Below are 25,160 nucleotides of genomic sequence, written 5' to 3' on the forward strand. Positions count from 1 at the left end.
GCAATGCGCCGTATATGCCGTTACATTGTACGGTCGTGTGAGGTCATCAGTTTTCTTTTTGTCAATGACTGAATGGAATTTATCAAACGAGTCGAATAAGCCACCAGTGAACTCAGGGAACCCTGCTGAACTGAATCATATACTTACAATAGCCGTTTTCACGACGGTTATCTGACACACATTAACTGATATTTGATGGGATTTGGTCAAATTTGGTTCATAGTTGATTCTTAATTGTTTTTAGCTTAGGTTGCGCTAGTTGCTTTATGCTTATTGACCTTATTTATCAAATTATCAGTCGTTACTTTTTACTCAAGCATAACAATAAAATTACGTTATAAAAATAGCTGTAGTAAAAGATTTGGCTAGATTCGTCTGATATCCGTCGTGAAAACGGCTGAAATGGTCTCATTTGAACAGCTTCTTGACCTCAGCGGTTTTGATGTGTCCTCGACCTGAGGAAAACATCTTAAGCTGACCTCTTCCAAACCAAGTTTTATCATTCCGGCAACCGGTAACCTCTGAGGTCAGGTCAAATGCCTTGAGGCAGGGATCCAATTTTCGGTCAATAAATCACTTAAATGGTCGCAGAACCGTCATTTCGGTATCTGGCAAATATTTCAGGTCCCGAAACTGGTTAATTGAGATAATACCGGCCTACGGCAAAAGTATCTGTCGATTCGACAGCTCATTTTCAGTACATTGATGTCCCTCCCCTCAATGTCGTCATTTTGTTAGGAATTTATTAACGAAAAACTCTTGACTCAATCAGCGTTAGTGACGTCATAAATGACGTTGCGTCATTATGACGTCATGCAAGGCCCACCAGCAAAACTAAAGCATCGGAACTTGCAAAGAATGCGTGAATTACATACGTTCTCTCCGTAAACTATTGTTTGGCGTTTCGCAAAAGTAACATTTTTAAGCATTAGACAGGCTCACTTACGTGACGTCATAGTTCAGTAAAGTGACCTTATATGAAAGTTCATTTGATGTCACAAGATAAATCAACTAGATAACTTGTAATAACTGTCCGGCTTCAGCACTCTATCGCCAATGCGTCCCCAGCAGTGATGAGAAAACCGTCAAAGGCATTCGCTCCCTCGGCCACAGGGGGTTAAACCTCGCTCTCTTGAAAACAATACGCCATTATGACGTTTTTGGATCTTTGGGTCCTAACTTAGCTTTCGTAGGTGTCTTAAGCATCTTTAAAAAGAATTAACAGCGTCGCAATTAGCTCTTGATCACATTTCACCGTACTCCGTTTAGACCGGTTGACAGTTATTGTTATTTTTTTCACTGTACGACGAAATTCAATGTTGTATAGCGACCTTTAGGGGAAAAACATGTTTTTAATATTTTCATCATTGAAAGTCAATGCGTTGACAAGACTTTTGCTGCAAAAATAAATTGTAAAAAAAGATGGCCACGTTCTCAAAATTTAATTTTTATAAATCAATTTTATGTTAAAAAATTAAAAGAGCAAAATTTTCAAAAATAATTGATATCACCAAAATCTTTGGTTAATTCTTATTGTGATGATATGCAGTTTTATATGAATCTAATCAGTATTTAGCTAAATATTTGCGGATGAAACTTAGAGTTTTTATGGTAGCCATTAACTTGCCTGGGGCAATATCTCCCAAAGTATTGGACGAATGAGATTGAAAATGTCACAACACGAATCGCCGGACAAGATAACCCCATAGACGAAATTTCATCAAAATATGAGAGGTAGGGTGTTATTTCGTGATTTTTTTGGTCGATCTGTCGTGGAACGCCCCAACAATGAAACGTCCCTCCCAAAGGCAAGGTAAACTGAATGCGCGCATGAAATGTTTACCTGGTGTAGGAGTCTCAGGGTATCGTGGGATAGAATCACGATTGGGCTGTTTCAAACCTGTGAGATTTGCTCCCCCCCCCCCCCCCCCGAGGGGTATTGCCGCCTGTCACGTGGTCGTCATGTTCGGAAGAGCTGTGTATTGTGCTCGGTGGAGAACGACAGCAGGGGGCCAGCCCGCTCCGTCCGTCACTGATTCACTCACAAGCACAGCGTAAGCAGCAACAACAACCGTTCACAGAACACACAGCACCGGAGCAGGCACGACCAATCGCACCAATCACAGACGCAGACGCATGACCGTGTGATAATTACACAGTACAAAACGGTAGCAATGCCTGGGTTCAGCGCTTCGTTGAAAACTCCTGCAGGCAATGACTAAGTACTAAAAAACTTAAAAAATCACACCTTGCCTCCGTCACTATCCGATCTAAAGTCATCTAACTACATGACTATTTTTCCATATGGCACAATTATTAGGCAGCGGTAAAAGCATGTAAAATCATAACTTATAAATAGGTCCCAGGTGATTAAGGGCCTGTTCCAGCGCCTCCAGAAGAAATTCTTGACTGGAGGCTCTACCAGAGGTTTTACTGGAGGCGCTGGAACGCAATCTGGAGATTTCTGGAGATTAGCGTCATAGATACCAAAAGAATGACGATTGTTCTCTCTTGAAACGCAAAATTTGTTTTCAATTTTAGTTAAAAAGATAAATAAAATTATAGCATTGTAATTTTCTTTACATTCAAGTTGTAAAATAATCAGTCAAATGTCCTTTGTTTACATTCGTGATTGTCACATGTGCACCATAATTGTAGACCAGAGCCTCCAGAGAAATTTGGACCTCTCAACTCTCTGGAGGCTACTGGAGGTTTCTGGAGCTTTGGCGAGAGCTTTCTGGAGCTTTCTGGAGGCGCTGGAACGCTCTCTGGAGGATTCTAGAGCTTTCTGGAGCTTTCTGGAGGTTTCTGGAGGCGCTGGAACAGGCCCAAATTCCCCCTATTTACCGCCGGGGCAAGGGGATACACTGACTCTACAGACTATCAAAGACACTCCATTGCGTATAAACTAGCGGAGGTAAGCCCGAACCATCCCACTCTGTTGGGGGGACCTTAGAACCCCCCCAGCCATGCCTTGACCCAGCCCGAAAACTCTGGATGCGTGATAGCCCAGCACGGTGAGATTCTGCCCTGGCATGCCATCACGGGTGACCCACCAACTACCACTCTGGAAAGCACCAGCCCACCCTGGGGTCAAACCCGAGCCAGCCGGGACCGCACAGCCCTCCATTCCTCATATCGTACTCCTTAGACTGCCCGAGATGGGTACATCCTTCCCTTAACCACGCCTCTTGGTCCCTCCCGCTGTCCTAGGGGAGCGCCACGCCGCCACACCCACCTACCGACACACACTGGGGAGATAGAATCCCCCAGGTCCCAGGCCCGCCTGCGGCCCCTGGGAGTGAGGCACCGACACGGGTGGCGTCGGCGGCTGGCACACCATGCCTCCCAGCTGGGGCGGCAGCGGCCAGCAGGCCTGCGGCTGGCCGCTGTAGCCGCCATAGGGCGGCGCCAGGCCGCGGTACTCGCCGTAGCCGGCGGCCAGGGGTTGCGCCAGCGGCGGCCTTACTTTCTGCTCGTCCTCGGCGCCGCAGCATAGCTCCGTCTCCTCGAAGCCAGTCGCCGACATACGCTGGTCCCCGGGCCCCGGCGGCGCGCCGGCCGGGTCCGGCGAGTTGAGACACGTCTGGATGAGCGCCTTGCCCGCCTCCGAGGTGATCATCGGCTGCAGTTTGCGTGTGGCAAACGTGTAGACGTGGCCAGTCTCGGACGCCACGAGAAGCATCACCTGGGTGCCTGTCAGAGTGGACAGCTCGTACGCCTGCCGGACACAAGGGTGGGGCGACGGAGCGTCAGCGATGGCTTGTGCCCGAAAGAGGCGCAGTGTTGAACTAATAAATCAAAACCACAATTTATGTACAGAAACATGACCGTTGTACCCTTATGCAAAGGAGAGGTCGAAACTGATGGCCAGCGGTCTTTCAAGGCATTCAAGTCTTTCAGCGGTCATGCTAGGCAATACAAGTTCACCAGCGGTTTTCCGACAACAACTTTTGATGGAGACATGGAAGGGCAACGAAATCAACTGGAATGTGTTCAGGTCATCAATCGATAGCTCGATTGATGCTATCGAGCTATCATATGATCATATAGCCATCACATGCTATATGTTGCATAGATACCATAGATCGATAGCTATGCAACATGATCTTTTTCCGGTTGCTGGGGGGGGGGGGTTTGAACGTCCCCCCTTCTAACTCAGCTCCTGGGCCACGTAGTGATACGAGGAAGGCGGCCTTCGAAAGAGCGTAAAAAATAAGGACGAAAATACTTCAATCATTTTTTGGTCAAGACAAAGGTCAGCTCACCAGAGGTCATCGAATGCCCGAATGCCAAATTTCGCCGACTATCAGGTCGAATGTCGGCAATTTTCATCAAACCGGCGCATAACTCGGAAACCAATAGAGCTACAGCGCCCCGGGAAAGCGCATTTGATAGCTCTATTAACGCCCTTCCTTCTGCGTAGTTCTTTCAGATTTGACCTAAGGTCAACGGTTTTGTCTCAAAGGGGGCAAAAACTGCTAAAATAGACGATTTTTGCGGAAACAATTTTCTGTAACAACTTTTGACTGAAACCTCGCACGAGCTCACTTTTACCGGCATCGTGCTCCTCTCGTCAAGACGTATCGAATGAACTATAACTTGACCTTGAAAGGTCAACTTGAAAATTTGACCTCAGGTCAAGGTCATGACCTGACCGGAAAGGGTCATGTTGCATATCAGTCGATCCGTATCGTCGAGCTGAACACATATAAGGCGTTTTCATCGCTCTAGCATGCCTCTATCAAAAGTTATTTGCGAAAAACTGTTAGATACCATTCGTGACCTAAGATGACCTCAGGGACATGAGGAGGGGTCACAGGTGGCATTATCCGCTTCAGTGTGCCATGTTTACTGGTAATTCAGTGTTTGAGTGTTAACCCGCGCCCCGTAGGGCTATCGGCGGACCCTACCACCCCTAGGGGAGGGGCCGTTTCGGCCCCCCCCCCCTAAGATCTCGGAAATTTACCGGCCGATTTTCAAAATTCAAACAGTGTTCGATAGCCCCACCGGGGAACTACCTTGTGACCGAATTTCATTGACCTAGGTCAAACCGATGACGTCACAGGTCAGGTCAAAGGTAGGATTTTCACCGTTCACAGGCATTTCAAGAAATGTGTTGTGAAATAGAGTAAATTGGTAATTTATTGAAAGCCATCGATAGTACATTGTTCGGCAAACACATACTTTGCTATCTGAGGTCACTGATACCAGGTCAGGTCACAACGAGGTCAGGTCACCGGGGGTCACAATATGAAAGTGTCGTGTGATACATGTTTTATGGTCCATTTTATATGACAAATGCGATTATGTGGGTTAGGCAGCCTTTGGGGCCAGCCTGGGTCACATTCTGGTGAAGGTCAGGTCAAGGTCAGGTCAAATTAGGTCAAATTTCAAAGTTGATATTTTTTGCATAAAATGGGTATTGATTCGATGCAGCTCGTCACGGGGAGTCTAATGGTGGTCTTTGTTCTGCTCCACAAGGCCTAGAATTGCCAAAAATTGAGTTTGAAAATTTGACGTCATCATTTTTGAAGAGTTTTTTCGCTATAACTTGACCAAAAAACGAGGTATCCATATGAAATTTGGTATGCAGATAGAAGACGGTAGGTACTATCACTTATATTCCGGTTTTTTCGAAACTCAAAAAACGTTTTTGATTTTTCGGCTAATATATAAAAAAAATGCTTTTTTGATTTTTGGGGGTCAAAACTAAAAAATCTCAAAAATCCGAGATAGCAGTTTTGTAGCCCTGTCAATTCTACACCTTTTATGTTCTGATCATTTTTCTGTATCTTCAAAGCTGTAGGCCTGACAGGTCTTCTCGCGAAGGTCTTTTTTCGGTCGAAAATGACAGAACATGACGTCATTCTGACATCATTTGTGGCCGACCTATCATAGCCTCTGGAAAAATTTTTGGTCACGATGTGTAAAATTGATGCCCGGAGGGGTTCTGAAAGTTTGGTGGCGATATCTCCAGCCGTTTAGGAGATATCGACGGAAAAGGACAGGGAGGGGCCGTTTCGCTCCCCCCCCCCCTACAGGGCGCGGGTTATATAACGTTCGTCCAAAAAAGGCGCTATTCAATTTTCTTCCATTGACTTCAAATGGAGAGGTCGCAAACTCCCCTGACCTTATGTCACCGATAACAAAACACCGAAACATGAATTTTGTACATACCTACTGTTACTCTAATCAATCACTGACAGTTTCAAAGCGATCGGTCACTCGGTGTAGCTATGAAATTGGTTTGAAATTTTCACATGTGCAGAAAAGATGTGTGATACGGTGTGCCAAATGACATATTCGCGAAAAACACCGCAGGGGGTGTTCACCGAAGGGCGCGGGTTAATCGGAGGTCAATTCTGGATAGTTCATTTCGATGCGTCTCAACGAGAGGAACACGACGGTGGCAAAATAAGTTTTATACAATTGCTGGAGCCAAAATTATTGCAAATATTGTCGGAAAATTTGCTTCGGCCAAACTCCGTTTAATTTGGCGGTATTCGCCCCCTGTGGACTAAGCCATTGACCTCAGTTCAAATCTGAGGACATGTTAGCAAAATGCGCAAAGCCGAACGCTCTTTTTTGCGACTCTAGGTACCTATTATGGTTCACGATTTATGCGTCGATTTGTAAAAAAAAAACTTAAATCGGGAAATTTGTTCGTGCTTATTTTATGTTTGGTGGGCTGGAGTGACTTCAGCGATGCCATTGAAAATGACCTTTATAATTCTGAAAGACCTTATAGCAAGCTCTCGATTCCTTTTTCCGTGTCTTTCAAACTTCTAATTTTCAAGCTAATCGGTTGTGGCCAAATACCCCCCCCATGGTGAAGTTGGTTGAGAACACTACTAGGGCGCGGATTTAATTTGTGGGATGCTTCATTCATGACACACTAATGACGAGTCTCTTTCACTCTGCTGCTCGCCATAATGAACCTGCAAAACTTTTCTGATTCATCAGGTCCAGCAGTTCAGAAGAATGTATCCAGCGAAGCCGAAGCAGGACAGAGCTAAGCAGGTCAGAGTCGAACTGAAATGTAGCTCCCTCCCGTAGCCAGCTTGGTAAAACATACCTCTGGCGCGGTAGTGCCGGCCTGCGATCGAGCCGTTCCGCCGCTCGACATATGACACTACAGGGTCCGGCAAAAGTTCTGTCCTCTATCTATGACAACGCTTTCCAGTCCCTAATCGTCTCTGCCCCTATACAGATAACGGCTTTGGCCGCACCCCTGCATTGCACGGTCCTTGGCCGCGGGACGTGAAGTGGCGAACGGATCTCGGGTCACGGATCACCGAGCTACGGCCAGTTTCGCACTGATTGTCCAGTGTCCACCCAAACGGCCGCGTCGTAAAATGAAGGTCTGAAATTTTATCTTGTGGAGCTGAACCAGACAGTAGGCATGCTCCAGGCCGAAATGACACAGCATGCCATTGCTGATCCTGCACACTCGGCATTGGTGGGACAAGCATGCGGCTGTTGGCAGCGTTGCTGATCGTTCCAGTTTGGGCGTTCGTCCAGCATTTCGACCGTGAAAGATATCGCATTGAAAGAGCCGGCCGGGAAGAGGGGCCAGTTGGCGACAATATCGTCCAAGTGGCTTACGCGCAGGGGCTATTCCATCTTCAGACAGGACCGTGAGGCGTGAGATGCTATTGGAAGAGCTTTCTGAGGCTCAGTACCTACAAGAGCCCCCAGCGGCTCACTTCTGAGTCGACGCATGGTCGATGGAAGGTCTACAATGACATGCATTTTCTTTCAGGACGGTGCGCCGGCTCATCGCTCTGCCAAGGCCCAGCGGTGGTGCGAATCGAACATGCCGGACTCCTGAAGGAAGGACATGTTAGCCGGCTACCATCCGGACATCCGGACCTAATCCTGATTGAGGAATTTTGGGCTATCATCCGGCACGGCTATCGTCTGGACAAACAGAAGCCGGCGGCCAGCCTCAACGCCTTCCCGTTACAGCTTTAACGGGCAAAGTCGAATATCAAGCCGTCTGTGCCGCACAACCTGTCTGCCAGCATGTCAAACTGTGTTCGTGCGTAACTCCCTATTCGTGAGCAATACACTGGGCGCTAAAAGGAATAGCCGCCTCTTATATGGCAACTAAGAGAGCACATCTTTTGAGAGGACACAACTTATGCCGGACCCTGTACTGTACCCTGTACATTCGAGGAGATGGTCAACGGTTGGCATCCAAATAATCTCGAATACAAGGCCTCGCCCGACCGCTATTGGACGGTACGGGCCAAGATGTAGGTAGGTACGCATCAAGCAATGCTTGGCGTGGGCTCCGACTGTCAATCCGTCCGTTGAAACATTCGTGCTAATCATTCGAGCTGGGCCTCTGGAAGCATCATCGATGGAGGAGGGGGCGCGCTCATAGAGACCGAAGGGCATAGTCCACACCGCTGCCGGCAGCCTCTGCTAGAGCTACAGAGCGGAGCTGATCGCGCTCAAAACAGTTGGAGATTAGGCCTAGTCGACAACCCAACGCACCATGGAGAGCCGATCAGCTTATGCACAGACTCTATGATGGCGCTCACGCGCCTCCGCGAGGGACAGACGGCGCAGAAGCCGCAGCTCGGAGTCAATCTCTCAAGAGCCCTGCGGACGACGCGTTCACCTCCAATGGGTCCCACTGCATTGAGGACTCCTTGGAAACGAATGGGCGGGTACCCTGGCGGCGACGCCTCCACACATTACCAAGAAACCAGAGTGCGACGTCAGGACCATCCAGAGGGCGGCGGCATAGCTGGCGCGCATGAGAACGATAGCGGTCTGGTCACGCGGTTGATACCGACAACTGGTGGGCCCCGTCTCTCTTCCTCTCGTCTCCCGATCCCGGGAGGACAATGGTCGAGCACCGTCGATGTGTAGGTACTAGATCCGCGCTAGTCACTAGTCCTTGTCCAACTAACACCTGGTCCAGCTCTGCTATAGGCCCTCAACCACCTGCACCGGGTGCCAGGACAAGAGATGCACAACGGCTCGGTGCAGGCTCTGCGGAGAGGAGGCGGACACCCTGGCACATGTCATGCTGAAGCGAACTGCCGGTACCCTTGATTCCGAAAGCTGGACACAATACACCTGACATAAGAGGAAGTACGCAGCGACCACGCGGTGGGGGAAGGGGGGAGGGGGTCCTGGGAGTCGCCTTTTTCTCCCTCAAGAGCCGATTGGCTACACCATTAGACCGGAGGGAGACAACAATGACATCGTCATCTAGCCTTATAAATAAAAGAAGGGCAATGTCGACGGCATCTCGTGGTGCGGTGTCGACCCGCCGGCGCCGATCCTCGTGCTGCTCTATAGACCAGGTGTATCATGGCTTTTGTGTGAAGCAGTGCTTGTCCTCTCAATTCTCATGTTACCATGCTGAACTGAGGTTACTCAGTTGCTATACCTGCTATTCCACAGCAGCAAGGTAAGTATGTATTGCTACACAGCAGTGCTAGCCAGCAATACACCTATCTGACTATTTTCCCTTCCCATTTTCCAAAATGCAGCTCTTATGCTCTGTCACACACATTCCAGGCCTTGTTTGATGAATGATGAGGGCTGGTCTGGTGTGTATTTTCAGCCTGGTTGGTGCAGCAATGTCCCCCTGGTTGGTACAGTTTGTCAACTCTGCTGTTAAGCTTTGCAGTCTGGGGTCAGAGGCCTACTCCAAGATAAGAACCCAGGCTGTACAGCCAGGGCATGGATTCCTTCATCCATGCCCAGGGTACACCCCAGCCCTTACCCTACCAACAAGACTACCACAGCCAGCCTTGGTTCAATGAGGGAATGGAGCTCCTGCACAAAGCATGGACAGGTCCAGTGTGCTGCTTCAAGGAATGGTCATGTCACAAATCAGCCAGTCATATTGGTTTAAACATGAAAATACACACAAGTAGAATACAGCCAAGCCAAGGCAAACATTAAAAGATGTTACCTTAGCAATTCAAGCTAATTGATGAACAAATTGAAATGAACATAAACATTGCAATCATAGGATGTTGCAACTATGAGGATGAAGAATTCATCCCTTCAGAGGAAATCAAGCACTTTATTGCCTACCTTTTTCATGATCCCAGTTTTCCTCTTGGAGAATGTGGTGTATCTTCTTAGTTTGTTGTCAATATACTCCATCTTTATCTTCACACGTCCTTTTGTTTTCTTTGCAGTCTGTGGAGACAGCCCTGCGGCTGGCTGTCCCGATTGTGATGGAGACGACAGTGCTTGAGGTAAGGAAAATTTTCCAGACATTGAGCCATCTTCGTCAGATGTCATTTCATTGTGCCTCGCATCTGAGAAAGATGCTACATGGTGGGCTTTCCCGAGAAGCTCACCATGTTGATCATAATCATGCTGATGCTGATGCTGGTGAAGAGATTGAGCTTGAGCATCACCAATGTTTTGTAGTGGGTCAGCAGAGTGCATTTCACTGTATGTTGGCACAGCGACTCCACTGGCAGACGTTGCCTGGGAAAGCCGTAAAAGGCCTGGCACACAAGCAGCACTGGAAGAGGGTAAATTTCCACAGTAAGCATCAATTCCTCCAACACCACGGAACGACCCAAATTGTTCGTGCTGTGCTCCAGGGTCTTGTCCAGCGTCACTCCCGGGATTTTCCATCTCACTCACAATTGTCAGCGCAATTAATAAAATCACTGTCGTTTCTAACACCTACTATTCCTATCCACATTACGAATGAGCCGCCATTTAGCAAAATAAACAACCCCCAATTTCGCACATGTCCACGCCCTGCCCACTTTTACAAATAAGGAAAGTGCGGAGTCAGCGCGGAAGATTTCTCAGCACGAATAAATATAGTTCCTAGTTTGAAAACAGATTTACAGAGCTCACAGCTCTAAAAATCAGATCAAAACTATCTGCATTATCGATAAGGTATTTTCAATGAGGTCCTGAGCTTTTTTTACTTTCTGTTGCAGAAATAGTGTGCATCATTTTCCAAGAAAGTTACCGCCCCTATGACGTAATGACGCAAAACCTAGGCCACGCCCACGAACAGCTGATCTGGCGATCCCTGCCATCTGGAAGAACCAGCACAAGCCTGAAATGAAGCGGAGATCCGCGACGCTTTTGTATCACTATACAACAAATTTGTTGATTAAACAAATTCATTCAGGCTGTATGACCAGGCCCATTGTTGCTGGAACTGGCCAGACACGTCTGCTTTACCACACAAGTAGTCTCTAGCGACATCTATAGGCTAATTTCGAGCGCCACCTGCAACAGAGATAGGCACCTATGTACGGCCTTTGGCAATAGGATTTGCCAAGTCTTTGTAACATGCCACGGGCCCCAACGGGCTTATTCCACTGAAGAATCGACCTTCCATTAGCCATCGATAACGTTGTTAAAACAGACTAGATTGTTGTTTGAACTCAAGTGAGAGGATGCATCCCATTACCCTTTTCATGGTAGCGTCTTGCCTTATAGTTAGAGTATAGTTACCTTATCATTTCCAGTTATCCGTTTTGTTGAGTGTTCACGAAAAGGACACAGCGAACCGCCTACGAGAGTCCCTTGTATGACACGTTCTCCAGAGCCTTTGACTCAGTATGGTAACAGCAAGTACTAAGTAGGGCTGGATCTCGACTCCATTCCTCCCATCGAGCTCACTAAACAAAGCCGAATGTTTATACAACACTGTTGGCTTTATTAAATGTAGAAACACTTACTTATTTACGTCTGCACACGCATGATCGAGTGACCACAAGCTTGCACATTGCACAATTCACTGTAGCATGCGACAAACCCTATACAGGCAGCAGCACGAACCCCTGTGTGCCGAGAGAACGGCTCGATTCGGTCTGCAGCTCTCCTGCCGACTCCGTGCGAAGGCATTCGCCGAATTGCTTTGGGCAGCAGTGGGTGACAAGGACACACTAAAGCCCCCTAACCAGGGCTGCGGAGTCGGAGTCGGAGTCGGTCGGAGTCGAAGTTGTGACCGGAGTCGGAGTCGGAGTCGATTTTAGAAACCCGAGCCGGAGTCGGAGTCGGAGTCACCGAAAATCTGTCGACTCCGCAGCCCTGCTAGGTCTGCGGAGTCTGTCGGAGTCGGGAGTTGGAGTCGGTCGGAGTCGACAATTCTGCCCGGAGTCGGAGTCGGAGTCGGAGCTGGTTTTTTAAAGCCGGAGTCGGAGTCGCCGAAAATCCATCGACTCCGCAGCCCTGCCCCTAACTTACACCATGCACACCGCGAAATAACTCGCTTTTGAAGCATACACCACACAAGCCGACAAAGGCAGTTGTATCAAACGGCTTTAGAAGGCCAGCAACGTTGCATAGCTTAAAGTGACAAGCTATAGCTTCATAAAACCGTTAATTGCGATATGAGCTAGCCACTGCACAACTTCTATGAGAAACCACACTGCAGGTCACTTGAAGAACAGCTTCACACCCAAGCAAACATGTCATTATTTCTTAACAGCTTACACTGCTTATGCTAGTCATGACTTCGATATAGAAAACCTTGTTCGATAATCTGACGTCATGAAAATGAGGATACTCCATTCGCTAAGAAAAAAATATTATTTTAGCTAGGATTTTGCGTAAATAAAGCTCTGCTATTGCCAGCATACGAGAAGGCGATAAATAGAGCGCAAGGCAGAGCCATTCATGCTAATTTAGGCGGACTTTTAAGAAAATTTAGAAACATCTACCTGAACGTTTACATCTCAGTCGATATCTCGATATCTCTGCAATTACAAAACTATTACGAGGTGAGCCTGGCCTTTGAGGCATCCTTTCTTTTGAGCCATAGTTAGATGCGTTGTACATAACGCTGCATCCTAGCAGAGCATTGCCACGCAGCATACACACGTCGTTCACCGATAACCAGTTAGCGTTACCCAGAAACACTGCGACGATGAGCACCTAAGCTTTGCATAGTAAACTATCACATATTATCACCACACACAAAATACGCTATAATTAAGTACGCTATATACGCTATAATTAAGTAGCATCACAACCTAGTTAACTAGTCTTTTACACAGGTCGCATGATTTTTCACAGAAAACTTATCGTTACAAAATGACACTGATCTGAGACAACCATGACACTCACAAAGACCCACACGAAGGCAAACTCCATTGGCTGCGGTACAAAGTCGCTGGCACGGCGGACGGCGGGACTTCTGATTGGCCGAAAACTGAGGCACCGACAGCGGGCGTCGCCGATTCGCCGACGCGTCGGACAGCTTGGCTTCTGATTGGCTGGCTCTCGAGGCAGGGAAGGCCACCGATGGTCACGGAGAGGCGTTAGGGATCTGCGGAACACGGCGGATAGTCAGCATCGCAGCCAGCCTTGGTCGGAGCAATGGACGGAGACAGTGTCAGAGTCGGAAACATTTACTAGCAGAGTGAGAGTAAGTAGTTATCATAGGACAGGAGAAGACATAGGCTTTCTCAGGGGTAGGGAAAAAGTCAGAAGAATGACGAGATAAACAAAAACGGAGACAGCGTCTAGTAATGATGAAACTCGACAATTCGGCTAGCCCAAAGTCCCAATGTTAATTCACACACTCACACGTACAAGCACATGTCCTGCCTATTGCCTGAAATGATCCGAATCCCAATATCTCTTACCGTCCATAGGAAGACCGTCGCAGCCGGCGGCCGGTGCGTTTCGACTACAGATACGTGGCGACGCCCAGGTACTCCGCGACGAAGACACGCAGTATCCGGTTGATGCGCTGCACCGTGGGGAAATCAATGGCCCAGCCGTTATCGGAGTCGTCGTGCCACACCTTCGGGAACGGGTGCGGTATCAGGTGGAGAATCTTCACACCTGTGGGAGAAGGGCGATGTCAGGACTGGAGAACCTTTACACCTGTGGAAGAGTGGGCGGGGTAGGGTGAAGAGCCCTCACAGACATCAGGCGGAACACCTTCACAGGCATCAGCTGGGAGAGTCCTCACAGGTTCCATGCGGAGACCTTTCACAGGTGGCGACCTTGGCCTTAAGAGGTAGCAGGAGGGACGGGACCGAAAGTGATGCGAGCAGGAAAATGCCAGAGCATGATCTGTGATGAACGCAATACGGATCATAACAATCATTCTGGACCAGAAAACGAATATGTTCTATCAAATCCCGATATTCCAGCTTATAATGATTTCCATTTTTATCAAAACTTTCTTCCCGAGAATCAATAAAAATAATACCAAATAACTACGAGGTTGATTTGCTTGTTGCTTTTGCAAATTGCTTATTACAATGACCAACTCAATGGCGGTTCCCTGTTAACTGACCGCGCCGCAGGAAGGGCAGGTGGTCGTCGCTGATGCGCGGCGCTCCCCAGGCGCCCCAGCTGTCCCGGTAGTGGAACACGGACGGCAGGTCGGGCAGCAGGCCGGCCTTGGCGAGCCGCTCTTCGGCCGAGACCAGGTGTCGGAACTCGTCCCGAGAGCTCGGCTGGTAGTTACTGATGGACGGCAGCGCGGCACCCAGCAGGTCCAGCAGCACAAAACAGTCCTGAGGCACACACACGGGGGCTGGTCAGACGACAGTGGCTCTTACAGTCCTGTGATGCGCACACAGAAACACCCCGCGGGCGGTCAGACGGAAGCGGAATAAAAAATATGCTAGCTTAAAAATATATCAGCAGCGGGCATGTCAGCTGCATAATATCGTTATCATTTTTTATCCTGATGCGGGTTGTAAATGCACACTAATAATGCTCGTCAAAACTACGCATACGGGCTCGTAAAATTGGAGAGATGTGGCAGGACGCGGCGATGCAGCCTTCTGTGCGGTAAGCCTTTGCTAAGCATTCGCTAAACATTTGCTAGGCGGTTGGTTCTTTGCGGTCGGCCTCACTCTGTGGTCAGCCTTACTATGCGGTCGGCCTCACTCTGTGGTCGGCCTTACTATGCAGTCGGCCTTACTATGCGGTCGATGTCGTTGATGACGGTGTCCCCGGTCCGCTGGTAGACACTCTGTGCCAGCTCCGAGGCCAGGTGACGCGCGCCGTATATCGAGTCGGTGTCGGTCCAGTGGACAATGGCCTCCTCACCGTCCAGGAAGAGCAACTGCAGCGTCAGCTCCGACCGGCCCTGAGCAGAGAGACGCAGACAGTGTCAGCTCCGACCGGCCCAGGACATATACAAAGACATAGACAACTCAGACCGGCCCTAAGTACAGACACAAAGTCAGTATCACCGGCAATGAGACACCCGGGGCTCAATCTTATAAACGCCGTGGAATGGATATGGCAGCACTGGCTGAAGTTAAGCTGCAGAAAGCGGCTATTAAATGCAGGATGGTTTTCACGCATTTCAGTCCATCGTATGCTGACAGTCCAAACTCCAAAGAATCATTTTGTCGACTCGGATTACTGTTTGTCGGCACTGTTATCACTGTCAATGTTACCAAATGCCGTAAATAGAATAGTTCTTATAAAATGCCGTACTACAGTCAAGTAACAATACAGTGGAAGGTCAGAGCGACACTAAGGAGAGTCACGATAGTACTGCCAGTAATGAAAGAGCACCAGGAGTGCCAGTTCCAAACGGCCCTGAATGCGGGCACACATGACAGTTTCGTCATCGATTGACCCGCTAGCGAACCAGACGGCTCGCTGACTACCCTACTGAATGGCTGACACTCGACTAACCTTCATAGGGTCCAGGTAGCGATTTGTAATCAGCGTGGCCATGTAGAGCATCATGGCGCACGGCACGGCAGAATCGGTGGCCGCTGCAACGGAGAGAAAGGTCTGTTAGAACGTTAAAACGGGGATAACACCTAATATAAAATAAACACGACCAACGCAGGCATTTGTCAGTTGTTACTGTTTAGGTTTAGCAGTGTGTACAAAACAGGAGAGGTATGTACTTAGCCAACACAGGTCTTTCCACTGAACCGATTTAAGTTTCAGCCTCAGAAATCCAGCCTCAGCAAAAGACCGCTGACATGGTCCGTTGTCGCGACCTTCCACCAGGCATCGTCCCTTTTCATCGCCAATTGGGCTGCAGCTACACCCCCCACCTCCACCCCCCCCCCCCAATAGCCTAATTCTTTTCCCCACCACAATACAGTCCCTGTTTCGTCTCATTGTCCCTGCCGCTCACCCCCGACCCCGCGGTGTCACTGACCGATGAACGTGTCCCGTCCGTAGATGGAGTCGTAGTGACAGGCCAGCACCAGCCGGCGCGGCGCCGACGGGTCGTGCGTGGCCACCACGTTGGTGAAGTTCATCGCTCCTCGCGGCGTCTTCATCTCAAACGGCCGGTCCTCGTCCACCGTCCAGCCGAGGGTGGTCAGCGTGTGTATTATGTGCTGCGGGGTGTCACAGCTGAGTCACTGTCAGACTTGGACCTCTATGCAGCGTTTCTGACATGAGACAAGTTACGCTGCAAGCAATAAATGCAATTACGTAATGGGCTGCACTAGCTACTAAATCATCCAATTATCTGTGCAAGCTTGGTGACTGCTAAGCACAACTGAAGCAGCTCAAGACTGCTCACCTGTCTGACATCTTCATGCTGTTTTGTGCCTATGTACCGAGCCACCATCATGGGATCCAGCAGGCCAGACCACAGCTGGGCCTCCAGGTCCAATTGCTGATCAAGCAGAGCCACGGTCTCCAGCAGACCAAACTTCTCTAGATGCTGTGGCTGGTACTTGTCCTACAGGAAACAAAATACTGTGAGCAAACCATAACTGATTATGTTAAGAAGCTAGCAGTACTGGAACTGGGGGCTGACTGAGGGCTGGATACTTGGAACCATAAAATATAAATGACCATAATATGATTGAATTGATAACATATGGGTGACATCTTACTTGATTACAACTGTGTTGGGTATGTGCCATATTTAGCTAAGATCTGTTGATGGAGCCTAAGACTGAACCAGGCACCCTGCCATCACATGACTTTCAGGTCATGATACTAGGACTACAAGGCAGGGTCCCCAGCAGCCTTCCTACAGCCTTCTTGAGGCTTGAAGTTCAATGGCGTATTCTAGGTATCTGAAATTGAAAGAAAACCTTTAATATTATTGTGTGCCCAGCAATCTATGATTATGGACACATTTTGATGAAACTAGACTTGACTTGTTGAAACCAAGGCCCTAGTTGAAACTAGCAGACACTGGACTGATAACTGATGACAGGGTGTTGTTCAGTAGGTAGTAACTTAGGTACCTGTTTGAGTTTCCCAGTGGAACTGGCTGAGCTGGCTGACACAATGTAGGTGCTCAGCAGGCACCAGAAGGTGCATACTGTCAGCAGAGCTGGAGCCATCAGTGTACCCATCCTGCAGCTGAAACAGCAAAAAAAAAAAAAAACAATGCTGATGCAAAAGTTCTGCACAGTTGGCAAATCTCACACACATGAATACCACTTCTTCCTTGTGTGTAATGGATTAGGATATGAAACCTTGTGCTCTGAGATCAGAGCAGCACGTATACAACACATGTGCACAAGCTTTGAGCCTTTGACAATAAAAGATCAGGCTGTGTGACCCCATAATATGGATGGCAGACTCCAGAACCAGACTGAGGGTCAAGCAACTGAAGCAAGTGACCCAGCCACTTGTGGCCTGATGAGATTGTGGTGTCAGAGGACAAAAGACTAAGTGACCCACCCATTTTCATTTATGTACAGATGCAGCAGCTCACAGCTGCATCACGCATGCGGCAGCGGGCATGAGCCCTATTTTGGGACACAACACTTTGCTCCACTACCAGGTACTTGTGCTTCAGTTCCCATGGAAGCATTGGCAAGCTTGGCAATTTGGCTTAGGTTGACATTGGCTACCTAAAATTGGACATTGGTTGACAATTGATATTGTAATGGAAGCCAATGACTTAGGTTGTCATTGGCTTCCATTAAAGCCAATGTCAATGGTTTATATAAGCCTTGGTCAACTCAATACCCTGAGGCAGATAGTTGCATGCAATTGCATGTTTTATGCTATGATCCAACTAGTAAAAAATGTGTGAAAAGGATGTGAAATTGAAGAAATATACCATACAGGTCATGAGTGTCATTCAGGCCTAAAAAGATACAACTTAACTGTTGTGGAGGAGGATTTAATTGATAAAAGATATTAATGCAATTGGCAAGGTGATCATCCCTACAAGTTTTGGAACTCTCTTAGCAGACGTCACCCGAGCTGCCATATCAATATCTACGTCTCATGTGCGCAACAATTGTCTTTTCACAGTTAAATATATAACAAAACATAATCTAACTTATAATTTATCAATCAAATACCAATCAAATGCTTTCCTTGCAGTACGAGTCAACCTAGAATCATTGAGCAAATTTTCTAAGAAAATAAAAAACATCCAAGGAAAATAATCTAAGAGCCCTTACACTACAAAATTTACTCAATCATACCCTAAGTGTGCAAGACAAAACAGAAAAACCAAAAATAATAATTTGACTCAGAGTTTCTGTGACAGTGAAGTGTGACCAACCCACTCAAGTCAAAGTCAGTAGGCGGAACTATGGTCAAGCGTACCCATTTTCGGGAACGCATTTTCGTTCCCATATTTGGGAACGATAAACCCAAATATGGGAACGCCATGTAGGCATTATTTAAAACAAGAAAAAGAACCGTTAAATGACGTCCAAAAAATATAAAACGATCGTGAACCACCTGATATTTGTCTCAATATTGTTGGGAAAGAGTTTGATATTGTAAGGCCCATCGTAGTTTCAAATCGTTCCCCTATTTCTAAAGCAGTCCATCATCCGGGCCGCGAGCCCAAATTTGGGAACGCTCTCGTACACTGGCGCTGCAAGCGTTCCTTATTATGGGAACGGCGTACCCAAAATTGGGAACGATTTCACCGACGCCTTTCAGGGGCTCTTTTCATTAACAAGCATCACGTCCAACGCCGCAAATTATTGTTAACGCAACAATCATCAGATGACCCTTCCGGCAAGACCGTCGCATGTTTCGCCCGGTCTTCTGCGCTTTTATTCCCGTCGATCTCGCAGCGGGCACGCCCCCCTCTGCAGGATTACGTAATTCACAACGCTCAGCGATGTTCAACAAGGTCTTCCATGCCTATATCCACCGTCCGCGCCGAGGGTGGAGACATGTCAAGCACCTGTCTGTTTATCACCGATAGTTGACGAGCACAAGGAAGTATCCAAAAATGGGAACGCTGAAGATGTTACACCCTCAAAACACCTAGTCCCAATGAAAATCTAGTTTTTTCCTTTCTTGATGAGTGTAAGTGGCAAAAGTCCTGGTAGGATGGGCACGAGGAATGATCGAAATCAGCATAAAAATTATAAATAAGCCACACAGAGCGACCTATATAAGAGAAATTCCCCCAAAACGATCACGCTTAGAAACACGGAAGACAAAAACCACGCTCATGACGCTCCTTATAAAACAACTCTAAACAGCTAGCATCCAAATAAAATATGTCTATCTGGGATGATATAATACAGCTGAATAATTTTAAACCACTGAAACTGAGTTTACAACAGTAGTTCGGTAAAATCACTGACGTTCCATGCGGTCGTGCGCCCCGACACCAATGTCACCAATATTACCCCCGGACTGTCCGCGTGTTCGCTTGCATATGTCAGCATCTGGTGTCGCTAGTATGAAACTTCATAACCAGGCGAAAATTATTATACTTGACCTCAAAATGTAAAAAACGCTTCATTTTCCTTAAAATTGCAAGTTAAATGTAGTATAACCCATGTTTTCACCATTCCGTCATTTCAAAAAATCATTAAAAATATCATTCGACGGTCAATTTCCTTGTGCAACGGTCAGATTAAAGATAATTTTATAGAGACTTAGTAGATACTTAAATTAGCGTGCACTTTTTTGATACGTGATGCACTTATGAGTTTTAGTGGGCGAACGGCCGAAAAATTACCTTCCGTTCCCATAAATGGGAACGCCCGTTCCCATATTTGGGAACTCCGTTCCCAAAAATGGGAACGTTCCTATATTTGGGTACTCATGACCATAGTTCCGCCTACTGAAGTTGGATATTTTTGTCAACACATGCCAGGATGAGGATACAATGACAATGGAGAATAATGCGAGAAGGATACAAATGGGATGATTATGTAACCTTTCCTGCCTCAAACAATTAAATTCCCCATGAAAGAACTCACATAAAATGACAAAATGTGGAGACAACAAAATTACCACCCACCTAACTAAGGGCCTGTTCCAGCGCCTCCAGAAGAAATTCTTGACTGGAGGCTCTACCAGAGGTTTTACTGGAGGCGCTGGAACGCAATCTGGAGATTTCTGGAGATTGGCGTCATAGATACCAAAAGAATGACGTTTGTTCTCTCTTGAAACGCAAAATTTGTTTTCAATTTTAGTTAAAAAGATAAATAAAATTATAGCAATGTAATTTTCTTTACATTCAAGTTGTAAAATAATCAGTCAAATGTCCTTTGTCTACATTCGTGATTGTCACATGTGCACCATAATTGTAGACCAGAGCCTCCAGAGAAATTTGGACCTCTCAACTCTCTGGAGGCTACTGGAGGTTTCTGGAGCTTTGGCGAGAGCTTTCTGGAGCTTTCTGGAGGCGCTGGAACGCTCTCTGGAGGATTCTAGAGCTTTCTGGAGCTTTCTGGAGGTTTCTGGAGGCGCTGGAACAGGCCCTTAGTGCTAATATACGGCGGCGCAATCGGCGCCTTCGTCCCATTCCCCAGTGACGTCATTTGACCCCATCCACTCTCCAGGCCAACTACGTCATGTGAATAAATGACTTCCTATCCCCTAGCGCAAATGCTGTCCGATCATAGAAATAAAGACGTGTCCGATTATTCCAAATTATTATCCCCTAACAAAAGCTCTTAAACTTCTACCAAACTTATCACGCCAATAACCTACGTTTTGCAGTTATTCATCTTCGTGTTATGGGGACAAGAGCCAAGAGGCACGATGTCCTGTAGGGCCCGTTCCCGTCGATTTCCACTCTGTATTCAGTCTGCTACAGGAGTGGAGCACTGCGTACCAGACCACTGATCGACTCCCATCGCGCATCCAGCCTTCTATCGAATAACTTTGACGACTCATCAGTCAGGAATTCAGCATTGTCTTTATATATTTGCAAGTTAACAGTGCAAGATGTGGCAGCGCTAGGGAGCTCTAGAAACACAAATACAAGATAAACACAAACATAAACAAATATCCACATGAGCAGCGTGTGTGTACACTGTGTTTGGCACGTCACTGATATTATAAACGTATGAATAAATGTATGAAAACGTATGACCTACGATAGGACATCGGAAGGCACTTTCTGTCGTTAATGCCTCCACGGTCGCCAGTCGCCGCTGGCTTGCATCCGCAAGTCGCACATAAAAGTCGCCATGAGATTTTGTTCGTACACGGTGGACGGCAAAGGTCCATCGACTAAGCACTCAGTTGTTGGTCCACAGCCATAATGGCATAATATTGCTGGTCCACGAAGTGCATCCACTCGGGCTGGATTATGCTGGTCCAGGGAACGCACACACAGGGGCAGAATGGTGCTGGTTCTTGGAAGACAGTCACTGGTCCCACTACCGCATCGATAGGTTCAACGGCTCTGAAACACAAGATAGCAACCGGTGAGCATGGCGGGAATGCAGGGAGGACGGGAGTTGACTGGTGACACTTTCCCTTAATTTAGAAGTTGGCAAGAAACTGCGAAGAATGTGACCAACTAAGACACGAGCGGTTTCATGGGCGTAACGCTAAAAGACCTGGGCCATAAATCCCGTGTCCCCACCCGCCCATGTGGGACAGACACGACACACACCACTTGAGTAAAGGACGTTTTTCCAGAGTAAATATAAACAGACCTCGCGACCAGCGGCGTAATCTGCCCATACCGCTATTTGATACCCCACTGCATTGATCCAGCACTCACCGTCCATAGTTCTGCTGTAGTCCAGCGCGGCGGAGCACCGGCCGGAGGCCGCGTGCGCCGGCCTCGGCCGCCCGGTCACAGACCGAAGGGCTCCTCCTCCTCCGGCCAGCCGCGCCAGCAGTAGCGGTGAGGGCGGCGCGGCGCTCGGCTCGGTCAGGTGGTACACAGCGCTGTAATCGGGCCGCGCCGGCCGGGGCGGCGGTGTTGGCAGTGTGGGCGCTGCGAGCCGCTCGGGACCCGCCAGCAGCGCGTCGATACCGTGCACCAGGGGGTGCCGGTCCGGCGCTGGGGCGGGACCCGACTGCGCGCCGCGCTGGGAGAGCCGGCGGACGGCGTCGGCCAGCCGGTCAGTACGCCGGGCGGGGCAGCCGGCCGGGGTGGGAGTGACAGCCGGAGGGGCGGCGCCGCACGGTCGGCGGCCCAGCCGGCGCGGGCAGACGGCTGGCGGACCGTCACCGGCCGGACGCCGGCTCCTTCGGCCACTGAACAGCGCGCCCGCCGGCTTCCTGCCCGGGTTCGTCTGCTTCCGTCCGGCCAGCCGCCACCGGCGCGGTGAGCGGAGCACCGCTGGGGGAAAACGGAGCATGTGAGAGGGACGGAGAACCGCTGAGGGTAAACATAGCACTGCTAAGAGGGAAATAGGACAACTCAGTAACAGGGTAAATAGATCACCGTGAGCGGAAATGAGCACCGTGAGGGGAACACAGCACCGGGAGGGAACGGAGCAGGGGGAAAACTGGCTATGGAATACTGCTGAGAGGGGTGCGATGTACCGTGAGGGGGGCTAGAGCACCGTGAGAAGGGACGGGACACTGCTGAGGGGAAACAGAGCTGCTGGGGTAGCAGGTAGCGACAATGTAACGGTAATAACGTTTCATTCTCCAAAACGGAACGGCAGTCGTTACAATGCTTCAAACGAGACACGTCCACGACAAACGGTGTATGTAAACGGATATCATAACAAAATTGATTGACGAATATAGTTATGTAGAGATAGTCCATTGTGCAGCATTGCCAGATAAAATTTTTCTTCTCTAGAGGCCGCAGAATGAAAGGCATCGTGCGTGTCCCGTCGTACTTACCCTGGAAACCGTGGACCTCGCCGAGCGGGGCCGTTACCGTCACCGTAGGCCAGGCCGGCTTTTTGGCCAGCGCCACCCAGCGGGCGGGCCGCTCCCTCAGCTGCGCCGGCGAGTGGGACAGCTCCAGCAACACGTCACCGTCTGGGGGAGGGGGAGTCAGAGGTGAGGTTGGGGAGAGGTAAGGTCGCAGTCCGGTTGACAGGACACAACTGACCGGGACCTGTCGGTATAGCGCGGTGAGACATGGACTATGGTCACAGCCACCCGCACAACCCGTCATGAATGTCCTATATGTGTGGTCTAATGAATAAGGCGTCTGTCTCGTAATCCGGTGGCGGCGAATTAAAAGCCAGAGCAGCCACGTCGTTTGAACCACGTTCCTATACATATTCAGCCAGCTGGCAACTGGCGAGAGAGGGCAACACTAGACCCGGGAAAGCCTTGTCGCCATTTGCTGGCAGTACATTCAACTGTTGATCAAAATTATCACCCTGAACCGGCACAGGCAAGGTAGGGTGATGGGTCCATGGTGGAAGTGCCATTCGCAACATGCACCACTTAGCATGGCACCTGGGCCCAGTGCCAACAATTCATCAATTCAGACTAAGGCTATTAAGAAAAAAATGTTACACAATCTAATATCAGTGCTGTGTGCTAAACCTACTTATCAGTTGAATTGAGCTTCTATAAATCGAGAAAATACAGGTAAATCACCAGTAGCTCCAGCTTCACAGAGGCACTCAACCAATCTAAAAAATTGTCATTTGCCCTAACAACGAGTGCCAGCAAGTATTGTGTGTCATCCAGCAACTTTGTGTGCTGGGGATAGCAGCACAGGCACAGCAGCTGATTGATATACATACCACGGCCAAAGAAGGAGAGTCGGCCACCAGATGCCTTTTGAGCCAGAGGAGGTACGTCTGGCTCCGAGAGAGGAGGGGAGAGAGCAGCAAAAGGTGCAGGCAGTAGTGGTGTCTGGGGCCGCGCCGGCCCTGCTGGCGCCGTCATGATGGTTGCGTCCACAGCATCTACCAGAAACAAAGAAGCTGCTTTGGGTCACCGAAGAAACTGGTAAGTACAACAAAAAAATATTTGTTCCTCTCAAACATAGAAATGGCAGTTAGCAGTTATAGCCACTTAAACTCAAAAACTTGTCAAGTCCAAACCAAAATATCTACAAAGCAATAGGTAGTGAGCAATAATTCTAGCTTATCAGAATGAAAGACAAATGAACCTTTTTACCTATGTATATCAACAAGTACCTGAATAAGCAAATCAAAAAAGCCTGTCTCGACTCTCACTGGGGTGATGCATCCTTTGACATCCCAGTCCAAGATTCGGACGCCGGTGAAAACAGAGCGCGGGAGGGCTTATTAGTCACGTAACATTTGGAGATTCTCCCCGTGGGCCTTCTACATGCTACACGTCACCTGTAAATTTCACGAACCTTGATCAAATCACCCCAGGCGCCCTGTTTTCACCGTCGTCCCAAGATTCATGACTGTCTCTAGTAAGGAGCTCGATGAGATCAGATCCCTATAGGCCTAATAGGCCTCGAAATTCTGTATTGGTAAGGTAAGGTAAGGTAAAAAACCAGCACTAGCCATCATCATGACACAGGTAAAAATACGCACTGGTGCCTGGCGCCTTGCGGCAGGTGGCGGTGTTTGTCCTTTCCCTTTGCATTGGCTCAAGGGACAACTTTAAAGCCTATCAAACAATTTTGAACAAATAAATAAATTAAAGCAGTGCAGTATTTAATGCAACAAGCTATAAACAGGAAGATGTGTAGTTATCCCATGACAACGGCAATTGTGATGCTGACAAATGGCTATGCTGATGTTGGGGACGAAGTGGAAGTTACAAGTAGGTTATAGGCACCTTCCAATAAAAATATGAAATACCTACCTATCAAAACAACGGCATCATTTTTCAAAATGTATAACAATTCAATTACCTAGTACTTTATTCCAACCAAATTCCAACAAATTCCAACAATACAGCGACCCCGAACCGAGAACACTTGTAGCCCACGAAGGCAACAGAAAATGTTCATCAATAACGGCGATCGTCGCTAGCGCGCGAGAAACGCAGCAACAGCACAATATTTACCAATCAAATCGCTTACTTTTGTACTGCTTTGGGAATCTCCACATATATTAGGAAGCTAGTACAGAAATAATGAAATTGGTGCGCAGGCT

At 48.3% G+C, this 25,160-nt stretch overlaps 3 protein-coding genes across 11 annotated transcripts in view; all 3 read right to left on the reverse strand.

The window, feature by feature from the left end:
- The window catches only part of LOC122373115 (serum response factor homolog), a 38,047-nt gene extending 27,108 nt beyond the window's left edge, over window positions 1-10,939 (reverse strand). The window contains exons 1-3 of one of the 3 annotated variants that reach the window (XR_006254981.1): window positions 10,069-10,783; window positions 2,834-3,721; window positions 1,979-2,374 (exon numbers count right to left, since the gene is read on the reverse strand). Coding sequence is in view for 2 of the 3 variants with exons in the window: in XM_043350892.1 (XP_043206827.1) it covers window positions 3,470-3,721; window positions 10,069-10,626 (810 nt within the window). In the remaining variant the exon portion in view is untranslated. Of the gene's footprint in view, window positions 1-1,978; window positions 2,375-2,833; window positions 3,722-10,068 lie in introns of those variants that run through there. The other 2 variants (XM_043350892.1, XM_043350890.1) reach the window with 2 other exon arrangements.
- A 712-nt stretch (window positions 10,940-11,651) lies between these two features.
- LOC122373116 (glutaminyl-peptide cyclotransferase-like) lies at window positions 11,652-20,410 on the reverse strand. Of its 4 annotated transcripts, none has more exons than XM_043350895.1 (9): window positions 20,159-20,410; window positions 17,166-17,283; window positions 16,487-16,648; window positions 16,115-16,298; window positions 15,634-15,716; window positions 14,906-15,073; window positions 14,270-14,492; window positions 13,608-13,809; window positions 11,652-13,288 (listed from the first exon to the last, which is right to left on the reverse strand). In XM_043350895.1, the coding sequence occupies exons 2-8, from the start codon at window positions 17,274-17,276 to the stop codon at window positions 13,652-13,654; spliced, it is 1,089 nt and encodes a 362-aa protein (XP_043206830.1). In that variant the 5' UTR covers window positions 17,277-17,283; window positions 20,159-20,410; the 3' UTR covers window positions 11,652-13,288; window positions 13,608-13,651. The 4 variants fall into 4 exon arrangements, with proteins under 4 accessions (XP_043206830.1, XP_043206829.1, XP_043206831.1 ...); XM_043350894.1 differs by having other exon boundaries at window positions 20,118-20,161; XM_043350896.1 differs by lacking the exon at window positions 20,159-20,410 and adding an exon at window positions 20,118-20,157 and having other exon boundaries at window positions 16,487-16,665.
- A 639-nt stretch (window positions 20,411-21,049) lies between these two features.
- Window positions 21,050-25,096, reverse strand: LOC122373117 (methyl-CpG-binding domain protein 6-like). Of its 4 annotated transcripts, none has more exons than XM_043350899.1 (5): window positions 24,917-25,096; window positions 23,823-23,987; window positions 22,960-23,100; window positions 21,878-22,444; window positions 21,050-21,553 (listed from the first exon to the last, which is right to left on the reverse strand). In XM_043350899.1, the coding sequence occupies exons 2-5, from the start codon at window positions 23,965-23,967 to the stop codon at window positions 21,528-21,530; spliced, it is 879 nt and encodes a 292-aa protein (XP_043206834.1). In that variant the 5' UTR covers window positions 23,968-23,987; window positions 24,917-25,096; the 3' UTR covers window positions 21,050-21,527. The 4 variants fall into 4 exon arrangements, with proteins under 4 accessions (XP_043206834.1, XP_043206833.1, XP_043206832.1 ...); XM_043350898.1 differs by having other exon boundaries at window positions 23,823-24,005; window positions 24,868-25,077; XM_043350897.1 differs by having other exon boundaries at window positions 24,868-25,076.
- Between the last annotated feature and the right edge of the window lie 64 nt (window positions 25,097-25,160).

This window comes from Amphibalanus amphitrite, unplaced genomic scaffold (assembly GCF_019059575.1).
Source record: "Amphibalanus amphitrite isolate SeventyFive unplaced genomic scaffold, NRLGWU_Aamphi_draft 001445F_arrow, whole genome shotgun sequence".
In the NCBI taxonomy this organism is placed as follows: Eukaryota; Metazoa; Arthropoda; class Thecostraca; order Balanomorpha; family Balanidae; genus Amphibalanus; species Amphibalanus amphitrite.

What these genes read in the sequence shown, in the direction of transcription:
- LOC122373116 (XM_043350895.1), bottom strand. Translation starts at nt 17,276, where the DNA reads ATGGGTACACTGATGGCTCCAGCTCTGCTGACAGTATGCACCTTCTGG. An exon ending in GCTACCTGGACCCTATGAAG is followed by an intron (nt 15,074 to 15,633) that starts GTTAGTCGAGTG and finishes CTCTCTGCTCAG; the next exon opens with GGCCGGTCGGAGCTGACGCT. An exon ending in TCAACGACATCGACCGCATA is followed by an intron (nt 14,493 to 14,905) that starts GTAAGGCCGACT and finishes TGTGTGCCTCAG; the next exon opens with GACTGTTTTGTGCTGCTGGA.
- LOC122373117 (XM_043350900.1), bottom strand. Translation starts at nt 24,645, where the DNA reads ATGCAAAGGGAAAGGACAAACACCGCCACCTGCCGCAAGGCGCCAGGC. An exon ending in ACTCTCCTTCTTTGGCCGTG is followed by an intron (nt 23,101 to 23,822) that starts GTATGTATATCA and finishes CCCCTCCCCCAG; the next exon opens with ACGGTGACGTGTTGCTGGAG. An exon ending in CTACAGCAGAACTATGGACG is followed by an intron (nt 21,554 to 21,877) that starts GTGAGTGCTGGA and finishes CTTGTGTTTCAG; the next exon opens with AGCCGTTGAACCTATCGATG.